General features: G+C 43.5%; 1 protein-coding gene across 4 annotated transcripts in view; it reads right to left on the bottom strand.

Annotated features, from left to right (window-relative positions):
- The window catches only part of TNFAIP8 (TNF alpha induced protein 8), a 113,788-nt gene that overhangs the window by 39,314 nt on the left and 61,226 nt on the right, over positions 1-13,248 (bottom strand). Inside the window, exon 2 of one of the 4 annotated variants that reach the window (XM_077911322.1) lies at positions 1,594-1,653. The exons of the other annotated variants lie outside the window; for them this stretch is intronic. Within the exon in view, the coding sequence (XP_077767448.1) occupies positions 1,594-1,648 (55 nt within the window). The 5' untranslated portion in view covers positions 1,649-1,653. The remainder of the gene's footprint in view (positions 1-1,593; positions 1,654-13,248) is intronic. 4 annotated transcript variants of the gene reach the window in all.

Below are 13,248 nucleotides of genomic sequence, written 5' to 3'. Positions count from 1 at the left end.
TCCGATGATGTAGAAACTGCATGAGATGTGCTAAAATGCATGCCCCTAACGTTCTGCTTGTTTTTACAACTGGTTCACAAAAAAGGCCTTCAGCCCGGCTCATGTTAGCCAAGGAGAAAGCCTGCTGAATGAACAGCCCCCAGGCTGCCAGGTCAGCCTTATAATCAGCTTAGAGTCATTTTAGCAGCTCCATCTTTGAACACTCACGGGACCCTCAGGAAACCTGGAAAAAAACTTCTTTAGTATCTAAATGCAATCCAGCAGTCATCTTGGCAAAGGATGTCCCGATCTAGCTCAAGAGCGAGGAATGCTCAGCTTATTTTAAGAGACTGTATATGGACAAGGATGCTCCTAGGCCAGCAGTATAACCTTGGGCACACAACATGCCCCAGGCCCCAGGCCCCCAGCCTGCAAAGTGAAGCCAAAGGGTAGCTGATTCTCCTGGGCTTCCCTGTCACTTCTGGTATATGCTCAGGCAGTCACTTCATCTTGATTTTGTTCTTCTTTTGTTCCAAAGGCGATTAGTCACTTTTCAGCCCCCAGAGACTAATGCTCCAATACTTCATAACGATTAACCTCCTGTACACGGAATCTGATCACTCACGAAAATTTAAGAAATACTCCAACATGCTATAGGGTGGCAACATGCTTAGAAGTCACACCAACAATCATTATAGACCACCTGATACAAAATAGCAATTAAGTCAGCAACACTTTGTCAGTGAATACCATGTGGCATTTATACACTACCTTAAACTTCTACTCATGTCTAACATTGGGTCTTCCCAGTTCTGTGCCAAGGTGGGAGACGTAAAATGCCAGCTAAGATTCTGACATTTTTTTTATTCATTCAGGCATTATCAACTGTGTATAGGTATTTCGTGTCAATGCGTCCTGCTCACCTGGAGCTTACTGGTGTAATTTTGGTAATCTCGACCACAGATCTAAATAATCCAACCTTCCAAGTGACCTTGATTCTAATAGAGGTTTATTAATACCATCTCTTAATTGAATTTTATCACAGAGCAGCAGAAAAATCTCCTCTTAAATTATACCACACAAAAAAGCTCTTGTTTTTTTGTTTGTTTGCTTTTTTTTAAAGAAAGAAAAAAAAAAAAAAAAAAAGCCTGGATTTTGGGGTCTTTTGCTCAGAGCTAGCCAGGTCAGCAAGTGTTCAGACTCACACAAATGAGAACAGCAGAATTTGAGGTTTATTCAGGAGGTATCAAACTCTAGTCACTTTCAACAATGTAAATTCTCTGCAGTGAAAAATACTAAATTAACCAGACCTACATTCCCAGGTCACAGGAATGTCAGGTCATAACAACATGCATTGTATTAACATTTTTTATTTCTACCCTGCCGACAAGAGGTTGAACAGTTACATATGACATTTTAGGTCAGAAACAAAAGTTGTCTACTTAGCATAAAAAGTGGCTTTCTTCTATTTGACTTGAGGCTTTCCTCAACTTTTCTTGTATTACTTACGTCCACACCCTCGAAAGTCTTTGGAAGACTTCCATGATCAATACATACAGCTGGCTTTCCATCTCTCTCCTCCCATATGGGAAAGGTCTGTGTTCTTGGTCTCACCTGGTTGGAGCTTCAGGCTTTGGGTCCTTCTTATCCTTCTCAGACTCTTCTGCATTTTACCTTCCGAAAAAGAGGTGAGGCTACATGGGTGTCTCTCCAGAGCCCTCCCTGCTCCCCACCCGGCCTTGGTGATCTTGCTCTTCTTGCCTTAAGGACATTTTTATTTACCAGAAATAGAGATAAGGACACTCAGAAGAGAACAGAGGTCACTTATGTACCTTCTCAGGAGGCCAAGCACCCGGATGCTCATGCATTGCTGGATACTGAATGAGGCTGGGGGGTGGGGAGTGGGGAGTGGGGGCGGGACACAGAGCTGCTGTGAATCAGGAAAGACCCACTGAGATTAAGTGTGGCCATGGAGGAGGGGGAAAGCTGCCTCCCAGGGCCCTCCCGGGGAGTTTGAAGTTTGTTACAGGTAACCCCTCTCATTCTATCCCGGTGATACCACCTTCTCCTGCATCCACACTAATGCTCTGGCTGTGTGAGTGGATAATTCTGAGAGGCTGGGAAGAAGTGCTGACATCTGGGGTGAGCACATGTAGAGACAACAGTACATCTCCGATATACTTGTTGCCTTGGCTTTTCATCATTTGTGTTATTTTTCTTCTAAGAAATCTTCCTTCCTTGCTAAAAAATGTTCAGCAGATGATTTCAATGCACATACATGCACACACACACTCAAAATCAAGCCTGAAAATATGACCTGAAGAATGTATGATGCATGGTCTTTCTTTTACAATACTTAGCAATGATGCCTTGCATTCACATAGATTTTAATTTAAAAAAGAAGAAGAAGAAGAAGAAGAAGAAGAAGAAGAAGAAGAAGAAGAAGAAGAAGAAGAAAAAGAAAGAAAGAAAGAAAGAAAGAAAGAAAGAAAGAAAGAAAGAAAGAAAGAAAGAAAGAAAGAAAAAGAAAAAGAAGGATGCTTGGGTGGTTCAGCGGTTGGGCACCTGCCTTTGGCTCAGGTCATGATCCCAGGATCCCCGATCGAGTCCCTCTGCCTGTGTCTCGCCTCTCTCTCTCTCTCTCTTAGTCTGTGTCTCTCATGAATAAATAAATAAATCTTTAAACAAAATAAAAAATAAGATTAAAAAAAGAAGATTTTATTCAGACTCCCTAGTTATCTCCCTTGGGTCATTATACCCACTTTACGGATATGTCATTCAAGAAAAGGAGGTTATATGAGTTGCTCAAGATCACAAAACTAAGTAATAGTGTTCTTCAGACTGCAGTAAATGCAGTCTAGGCTTCCTGGGTCCTATATCTAGACTTTCTTACTCTGTGAAAGTACTCATGTAAAATTCAAGCTCTTTATTTTTTAGAAGGGTAACTCAAAGACTGCTACATTGGGAGGTTTCCAGAGTTTGAACTGACCAGGATGCTAGCAGAGACTGCTCAAATAGCTGTCTGAATGCTTAGATCAGCGTCAAATGAAAGTTATTCCATTCCTGATATTCAATGCTTAAATAAACTATAAGTTCAATAGCTTCTATTTATTCAGCTACATGAAACCACTACCATTTTTTTTTAAATAAAAAGTTTGGTCAGGACCTTAACTAAACCCGCTCAGCTATGAGGCTGCCAAGAGTAGGGAAAAGAACACCAGGCTCGGTGTGGGAGACCTGGGCCAGATCACCATAAACCCAGAAGCACTGCCTCCTGTGCATTAGGATGGTTTTTTCCCTATTCCTTCTCGTCTCACTTTTCTGCTAAATATGGGCAAGCCAGGGGTGCCTGGATGGTGCAGTTGGTTAAGCAACTGACTCTTGGTTTTGGCTCAGATGATGATCTCAGGGTCATGAGATCAAGCCCTCCATTTAGCCCCATGTCAGGCCCCATGCTCAGTCAGAGTCTGCTTGAGACTCTCTTTCCTTTTCCCCCTCTACACAAACCCCCGCCCCCCGGCTCTTCTCTCTCAAATAAATAAATAAATTCTTTAAAAACATTTTTTAAAAGATTTTATTTATTTATTCATGAAAGACACACAGAGAAAGAGAGAGAGAGAGAGAGACAGAGACACAGGCAGAGGGAGAAGCAGGCTCTATGCAGGGATCCTGACGTGGGACTCGATCCCGGGACTCCAGGACCACGCACTGAGCTGAAGGCAGGTGCTAAACCACTGAGCCACCCAGGGATTCCCTAAAAACCTTTTTTTAAAGGGACAAGCCATTGAACCTCTCTGTTTGCCCATCTATAAAATGGGGCCCAGTGCATGCCATTTATTTAACAGAGGAGAAACAATAGTGAAATGAGGCAAGAATGTGACAAAGCACTGAAAACTCTACAATCCCCCTTTGACTCTTTCCCAAATACTTTCATGAATGAGACCATGTTGTCTTAGATTGTGGAACATGTATTTGGAAGCTCTCAGTGCTGGCCCTAGACACTCCAGATAGGAATGGTGATCTAATGTGTGTGGTCCAGCAACAGAACATGAACATAGAAGGGCTCAGCTTCTGTATTGTGTCCAGATTCATGGGGCCAGCACAGGGATAACATGAGAGGAGTTCCTAAAGGGACTCACCAGGGGAAGTAGGGCAGGAGTGAGGCTGAGCCTGGAAGCACCGTGTCACATCGGACCCCTGAATCCATGGCTTTCCTCCAGAAAAGCAGCAGGAGGAAAAAGGGATCAACAACCATAGTCACAGAAAGTACCACTTGGAGGTAACCTTAGAGCTCACCCCTCTAATCCTCTAGCTGGCTGATGAAGCGATCTCTTACCCACATCCCAAGCAGTAAGCATTCACCCAGACCCTCCTTGCTCACCTCTAGGCAAAGATTCACTCCTTTAAGAGCCTCATCTCCTTTCTGATCAGTAGGAAGCTCCTCCTTATAGTAAACTGCAATTCAAGAGAAGTCTGAAGAGGGGTGCCTGAGTGGCTCAGTGGTTGAGCGTCTGCTTTGGCTCAGGTTGTGGTCTCAGGGTCCAGGGATCAAGTCCCGTATTGGGCTCCCTGCATGGAGCCTGCTTCTCCCTCTGCCTATATCTGCCTATTTTTCTGTGTCTATCATGAATAAATAAACACAATCTTTTAAAAAAGAGCAGTAAGAAGAGAAACATAGATTATTTTGTTTGTCCATTTGAGAGAGAGAGAAAGAGAGAGCAAGTAGAGGAGGAGCAGAGAATACCAAGCAGGCTCCATGCTCAGTGCAGAGCCTGACACGGGACTTAATCTCATGACCCCCAGATCATGACCTGAGCTGAAATCAAAAGTTGGTTGCTTAACTGACTCAGCCACCCAGGTGCCCCCCAAAACACAGGTTTTTAAACTACATTGTCTTTTTTAACAACCCAGGGGGGATCTTCCTCATACTGTCTATAATGGACTGCAGTTGAATGCAATGTGGAGACACTTATGCAATTTTCCAGTGCCAGCCACACATCTGTTACTGGTTATGGTGAAGAATTCAGAAGCAAGCCACTTTGGATGAGGTGGCGGGAGGGATCATCTCTTTTCTCTTCCATGTGCTCCCTCTAAGGCCATAGAAAACGATGCCAAGACAGGTTGGGTAGCTGGCCCTACTTGATTGCATCTGAGGAATTAAGAAGCTTTATTCTCGTTTCTGAACAAAATGTGAAATCCACAAGGAAACAAAAGTAGTGCTTCATATGTGGAATTTGGACCATACACAGGCTCCTGGCCGGAGATCCGTTTGAAAGTCTAATCCTCTCCAAGCTGTCATAATTTTATTCTAACATTTGAGTTTCTGACACTGGTAGAATGGCTATTAAATTAACATCTGTGCCAACTAGTCACCGTTAAGAGACAGAAAAGCCTGGTAGGTGGAGCTCCGGGGCTGGACAGGCTTGCCAGGTGAAAGCAACCAGGGCTGAAACCCAACAGACAGACTCAGCAGGTGGTAAAAATGTGAACCAAAGCAGAACTTATCCAAACAGGGTTGGTTTCAGGGGAAAGAGCTGGGGGGGTGGGGGGGGCTGTTTCGCAGGTAACATTGAAAGGCCCGGGTCAGTTTTTCCATTTGAACAGATCAGGTTGCAAAACTTTAGCTATTCAGTTTCTCCTTAAAGAAGAGCTATAGAAATATGTAATCATTAAGATTCACCAAGTTGGAGACATCACCAAAATAAATATCTTTTCTGAGAAACTGCTAACATAAACAGGGTGCCTGTCTAACAAGAAAAGGTCTTGTGAAGCCCATACGTTTCCCAGCAGAAACAGAAGAGAGCTAAAACCCCTAACATTTCATAATCTGAAATCTATTCCAGCAGAAGTTTACTGAATTCAGCAAAGTACCATTATATGCCATTTAACTTCCTCAATTGCAACTATGTACAATCGGCCCAAAACAGAACAAGAGAAAACGTAACCACCTAAATGCATCTGCCCACCATTCCACGGAATAAGTTTATGCTGAGGGGTGAGCCTGAAACAAAGCTGTGTATTGACTGGTCCCTCCCTGACTCTCGTCTCTGTATGGCCTCCTCACACTGTGAGCATCTCATGCACTCAAGGTGTATTTAAGGCTGTATCTAAGACTATGTATGTCTTTTCACATCAAAGTGCCTCCAAAGACAAGCCAACTATTTCATCTAGCAACCCATTCCAATGGTAGAGGAAACACTTAGATAGTAAGTCTTATACTTACTGGCAAGTGATATGTTGTTCTCAAATCTGGTCACTTCCTAAGAAGCTTTCAAAAATAATATTACCCCAGACAGTCTTGATTTTACACATGACTCTTCTGTCCTCTTACCCCAAACTAGCACCTTAAATTGTCATATATTACAGTGGTGTGATCAGAGTTGTTGAAACAGACTCATAATTTGAGCCCTGAGATCCCCAAATTGTATGCCATGGGCACTATGGTAAGCACACGGGGGTGGGGATGGGGTGTTGGAGGATATTTTAAATTTTCGAAGAAAACAAAGCATTATTCAACATCTCTCAGAAACTGTATGAACTACTACTTTGAGCAAGTTCACAGCGTAACATTAGATTGTGCTACATTTCTTTAAATGACATCATTTCTTTGCCAAGCTAGGCTGTTGGCAGTTGCTGTGATAAAAAGCAAGTATTATATTAAAAAGTACATAAGGCAGGAAATTAGGGTAGTGAGAGCCAATTCGATTTCAAGGTTTGAGAAGTTGTGAGTTGGCCAGTGATCCGTTTATTGCCTGACAGCCCCAAATGCACCCTTCATCACCTGCTCTGAGAAAAGAAAGACGGGACTTTGAGTACTTCTTCTCTCTTGCCAGCCAGTACAATTCTAAGCTTTGTCAGTGGGATGCAGTGCAGAGACATTACAGGAAGAAAAACTTTCCCTCCCTGGTGCTGGTGTGCTCCTTCGAGAAACCTCCCCACAAACAGATTTCCTGAGCATCCTAGCGGGTGGATTTCCAGCAAGTTCTACCAGCCTGGCACTACAGTGACTTCTCTGCCATCCAAGGAGCCGTGGCTAGCCATTCTTTCTCCTTCAAGGTCAGGCGTGAAATGGGGGAAACTCATGCTTGGTGCTCTACCTTGAACCCAAGGTATGCGGTTGCTCCTTACACTAGCTATGCCTCTATTATTTACAATTCTCTTCACTTGCTAGATAGTCCTTATTAAAGTTAGTGTTTCTTTTAATTGTTTTCTTTTTTATTATTATTAGTTGTGGTAAAACACACATCACATTAAATTTACCATCTTAATCATTTTTTTTAAAGATTTTATTTATTTATTCATGGCAGACACACAGAGAGAGAGAGAGAGAGAGAGAGAGGCAGAGACACAGGTAGAGGGAGATGCAGGCTCCATGCAGGGAGCCTGATGTGGGACTTGATCTGGGTCTCCAGGATCACGCCCCAGGTTGAAGGTGGCGCTAAACCACTGGGCCACCGGGGCTGCCCATCTTAATCATTTTTAAGGGTACAGTTCTGACATTTCAGAGAGGGAGACAGAACATGAGAGACTCCTAACTCTGGGAAACTAGGGGTGGTGGAAGGGGATGTGGGCGGGGGGTGAGGGTGACTGGGTGATGGGCACTGAGGGGGGCACTTGATGGGATGAGCACTGGGTGTTATTCTATATGTTGGCAAATTGAACACCAATCAAAAATAAATTTATAAAAAAATAAGGGTACAGTTCAACTGTACTAAGCACCTTTACATTATTGTGCAATCCTTACCACCACCCATTTCCAGAACCCTTTCATCTTGCAAAACTGAAACTCTGTACCCATTAAACACTACCTTTCTAACCTCTCCTCCCCTCAGTCTCTGGCAACCACCTTTCTATTTTCTGTTTCTGAATATGACTACCAAAGACATCTCACGTAAGTGGAAATAGAGTATTTGTCTTTTTTTTGTGATGGGCATATTTCACTTAACATAAAGTCCCAAAAGTTTCATCCATGTTGTTGCTTGTGCCAGAATTTCCTTCCTTTTTAAGACTGAATGATATTCTATTGCATGGAGATACCATTCTGTTTGTCCATTCATTCATGGACCATTCAATGGGCAACTGGGTTACTACCACCTTCTGGCTATTGGGAATAAACATGAGTTTGTGAAATTGCAGTTCTTTTGGGAACATTCCCAGAAGTGGAATTGCTAGCTATATAGTAATGCTCTCTTTTTCAAAAAGATTTTTATTTATTCATGAGAGACACAGAGAGAGGCATAGACATAGGCAGAGGGAGAAGCAGGCTCCCTATGGGGAGCCTGACACAGGACTTGATCCCAGGACCCCAGGATCACAATGTGAGCCAAAGGCAGATGCTCAACTACTGAGCCACCCAGGCATCTCTATATAGTAATTTTCTATTATTAGTCTTTTGAGGAGCCACCTACCATATGGCCAATTCATATTTATTTATATTAAGCTTTCCTGTTCCAATTATCATGTCTCCTGATTAGATCCTGGCTGAACCATGCAAGGCCCAACAGGGGTACACATTCTGGGAGTCACTGTGGTGAAGAATGAAATAAAAGCATGGTTTTTAATCTTTCAATTTATATGTATGATGTGTTCCAAATGGTACCAAGTGACCAATACAGAAATACATAGTAAGTTATATAGACCTACACACCCAACAAATGAAACTGTTAGGTATTCCTGGTGTCTAGGAAAATGATGTGAAAACAAAACAAAACAAAACAAAACAAAAACAGAGACACTAAGGGGTCCCTAAGTGAAGCATGTTGGGAAACCTTTGCTCTTGTCTACATGTTTCCAGCTGCCACGGGGGCCTGTCCTAGATGGCTCCTACGTTCACTCCCTGTCCAGGAGTATCCTTCCATGTGAGGGCACAGACACACCACACACCCCCAACACCACCAGCAGCAGCAGTGTGACACATACCCACAGCATTTTGATTTTCTTCACCATATTTAATTATCTCTCGCTTAGGCAACAGTGGCTAGAATCCTGCCACTGTCTCTGACTTAGGCCCTGTGTCTGCCTTAATTTCCAATCTCACTATGTCCCCCCATCAGCATGTTTCCTCGACAGGCCTTCTCTCCATTCCTAGGCTGTCTTTCCAACTGTCATCTCTAGCTGGTAGAGTCTAACAGGGTATAAGCCGATTTCCATTCAATGAGACCAGGAGGTAGACCCCTCAAATGCCCACAGAGGCTGAAAATAGAGTAAATCTGTACCTGCCACAACTTCTGGCTGCCCGAGTCTCTGCACCCAGGAAGACACCAAGATAGGCAGGCTGCGAGCGACGTGCTCAGGATGCCAGCTGGAGTACCAGCCTCTCCCACAGAAGGCCGAGGCGGCAAAGTGCACATGCACGCTCCCACCAGGGGCCAAACCATGCATGTGCACCCCACCCCCCAAGTAGAAATGAATGCTCTGAAAGGTACTCATTCAGAAACTTCAACACTTGTTTTCATTCACTGGAAACAAACATGACAGTGAACCATGACACCTTGCACAGCCACCAGCCACGCCATGGGAGGAGCTGTTGCTGCCCGTCTATTTTTCCTACTATGCTGCACTCTTTTTGTTTTTTTCTGAACCCCTGCTATAATCTTGCTCAGGTCTCAATTCCTCCAGAAAGCCTAGTAAAGCCCACAACAAACCTACACTTCCGGAGTGAACGTCTACTATGCTTAAAGTCGATCATCCTGATGTTTGTTGTCTTGTGAGGCAGATTTGTAAGCTGCTTAAAACACGATTATACTTTGTGGGTTTTTCCCCCTCCTTTTTAAGGAGGAGAACACGTTGGACGCTTGGAAGGCACTATAGCACTAATAAAACATCATCTAATCAGTTCGTAATCCTGAATTATGACAACGTGTCCTAACAATTTTAATTTCCCCTTACCCCAAAAGTACATTACAAGGAAATGTGTACATAAATATCTGTTATCTTCAAAGAAAGAAGCAAGAGAAGAAAATTTGCATTACATCTGAAGGGCTGACGCTGGTGATCTGCAACAATCCATAAATCTGTCAGGTTTACAAAAAAGCCCATCAGATAAAGAGCCAAGAAGAAAATAACTCTGACAGCTGCAAACCTTCTGTTTTACAACAGGCACAGAATGGACGCACTTCCTTTTAACATCTTCATAAACACAGAGTGACGAGCAAAGGCAAACATCCCCAGTAGAAGCCTCTGGAGTCTAAGTCTGTGCTTATCTTTACAGAGGCAGCCTTGCCAGCCATCTATCAAATCCACCCCAGTTAGATGGATCCACCACTAATGAGCGAGACTGAACAGAATTCCCAGTTTGGTGGATGGAATTTCCAGGGCCAGCAAGGTACTGGCAGCAGCTGCCCACATTCAAAGGGCAGTGACCTCGCCATCCTCAGAATGGGAGTTTTTGTTTCCTTTAGGTGAAGAACTAAAGCACAGGGCCACCTGAATATATACACTAATAAATCCCAGATGGGAATTCCAGGCACCTCTTTACACAAAGCATGAGCTCCTCTTGGGCAATAAACATTCTATTAGCCCACTCTCTTAGGAATGAGCTTCCCCTCAGGGGCTGTTTGTGTTTATCATCTGCTGTGTTTTCTAAAGCCAATTTGGGATTCGTTGTTGCATAATATGTACTTAATTTTGTCATCTGTTTGCTTAATGGATGAGATTAACCTTTGAATGTAAAAAGGCAGAACTCTGGGTGTCCCATATATCCCATTATCTGGGCCAGACGAAGGAAACAATATTCTACTTGGCCATTGCCCCAAATTCTGAACCAGCAGTCCAGTTTGGAATCGAATGATGTTTATGTTTATATTCAGCTGTCTTCCTGGCCTCAGGTATAGTTTATCAAGCACCTACTGCGTGCTAGGCACATTATGGAACACATCTCTAATTTACAACATCTCAGCAAAGTGGTATTTTCTACTTCTTGAAGTGTTTCTGCATACATCGCATTGATCCTCATTAAAAATCCCTCATGGAAAGAATCTTAGGTATTTTTGGCTCCATGTGCTTCTGAGGAGGATATAGATGCTCAGAGACATTAAGTGGTTGGACCAAGGTCATTGAGCTAGGACTGAGACTGGAATGTGGGTCTTCTGATCTCATTTTGTGCTACTTTTGTCTACAGTCTCCGAGTGAGCAGAACACCAATAATTTTATTTCAAAGCAAACAGCATATGCTCCCACGGAAGAGGGTTATAGAGCAGTGAGAGAGGTCAGGCAGCAACGGTGACTGGGAGGCTCTGAGCCTGGCTGACTTAGAAGAGGGAGCCAGACATTAATAGAAGAGAGGAAGTCTAGAGAGGAACAGGCGTGGCTAGGGGGAAGGGGAGGAGTCCATTTCACACCTCTGAGTCCGAACAGATCCACCAGTGTGGGGATGTGCCTAAGCCACTTGTATCAGACCGATATCCCACATGAGCAGGGCTCTTCCCGGGAGTGCTGCTGTTTCTATAAAGCCACAGCTTTTGATGAAAATATTTCTTAAATGGATTGCAAAGAATACCTCCTCTTAACTAAACAAAGGGTATGGAGCGTTACTATTATTATTATTTTTTATTTGCAAAGCAGGCTATTGTTGCTGATCACACTATTCTGTAAAGAGATATGAACCTACTTTTGCTCACTAAACTCTGCCTAATAAAGTTGTCCTTTTTCATTGTCTTTATACCCAGCCAACAATTCCTATCCAACTTCAAGACACAAGGAGATGCATGTGATCAAGATTTCACATTCTTTTCAAATGCACTAGAAAGCCAGTCCCAATATAGAGATCTACAGAGCAGGTGCACTGCCTTTAACAGAGCAGAGTCATGTTTTCAGAGGGGAGGGGAGGGACACTGGGTTCTTAAATCAGTAAAGCAAAATTGTATATAGTTGAAATTATATTAAAAAGTCCTTAAATGGCCCAAAAAGTACAGTACTGTCTACACAGTTTTGTATCTACACAACAGTTCCTTTAACAGTCTATGTTTCTCTAGAGCTGCCAATCAGATATTCAAGTTCTCCCTCCATGGTGATGATAATATTAATAGTGCCCAATTGTCTAGCTCTCTGAACAATGTGTTTCCCATTCTGTCAGTGGTCAGAACCCTCAAGACTCACCCACTCCATTGGTCCCTTCCCTTCCCTTCCCTTCCCTTCCCTTCCCTTCCCTTCCCTTCCCTTCCCTTCCCTTCCCTTCCCTCCCCTCCCCTCTCCTCCCCTCCCCTCCCCTTCCCTTCCCTTCTTTCCTTTCCACTATTTTATTTATTTATTCATGAGAGACACACAGAGAGAGGCAAATACCCAGGCAGAGGAAGAAGCAGGCTCCCTGCGGGGAGCCCAATGTGAGACTCGATCCCAGGACCCCGGGATCATGCCCTGAGCTGAAAGCAGATGCTCAACCACTGAGCCAGCCACCCAGGTGCCCCTCCATTGGTTTCATCAACAGGTAGCCCTCACTTGTCCAGAATAAGCAATGTGGAGAGTTAGTACCTGGTCATGTAGTGGCTAAATAGGAATGGTCAGGATTTCCTGACACCTGTTTTCTTCCTCAGAGTCAGATGCCACTTTTTACTGACACCATGTAACAATTCCTCTTACATCTACTAATTGGAAGTCCAAGGGACCTAGGGAGAACCAAAACTTAGCGAAGGAAGCCAGAGGTTCATTGCCTGTTCTAAAGGAAGCCATAGATGGCACTGTGACTGTGCAGATGTTGTCTTCATTTATTTAGTTCTTCAGTCTGCAGATACTTACTGAACATTTACCATATACAGGTACAAGGCAAATGGTGCAGATAAAACAACTCTGGTGCCCGTCCTCATGAAGCCTATAGTACAGGTGGGGGACCGGGAAGACACTAATTAAAATATAGTCTAAGTGCAAAAGCAGAAAAGTATGGGGTGCTACAAAAGCTGGTAGGACAAGCATGTAAATCAGGTCTGGAGGAGTGAGTCAATCAGGGAAGGCTTCCTGAAAGAAGTGATGACTACACTAAACCTTGAAGGTAGAGGAATTAGCCAAAGAAAAGGGGAAGTGAGATAGAAAAGAATGAAGAATGGCTCCTGGTAGAGTTAACAGGTGAAAGAAAAACCCACCAGAAAGGAAAGCTAAAGAAAAAGCCACTGGCTATAATGATGAAGTGGCCGCCAGCATTCTTTGAGAATGACAACTGAGTAACATGACTAGATATAGGAGCCAAATTGCAAGGGATTCAGGGGTAAAATGCTGTTAAGAAAGTAGAGAAAGAATGGTGGACTCTTCTTTATGAAGTCTCACAGAAAGGAAGAAGAT

This window comes from Canis aureus, chromosome 10, assembly GCF_053574225.1.
Source record: "Canis aureus isolate CA01 chromosome 10, VMU_Caureus_v.1.0, whole genome shotgun sequence".
Classification (NCBI taxonomy): domain Eukaryota; kingdom Metazoa; phylum Chordata; class Mammalia; order Carnivora; family Canidae; genus Canis; species Canis aureus.
The sequence above is the reverse complement of the archived record's forward strand: the minus strand, read 5'-3'. Positions and strand labels throughout refer to the sequence as shown.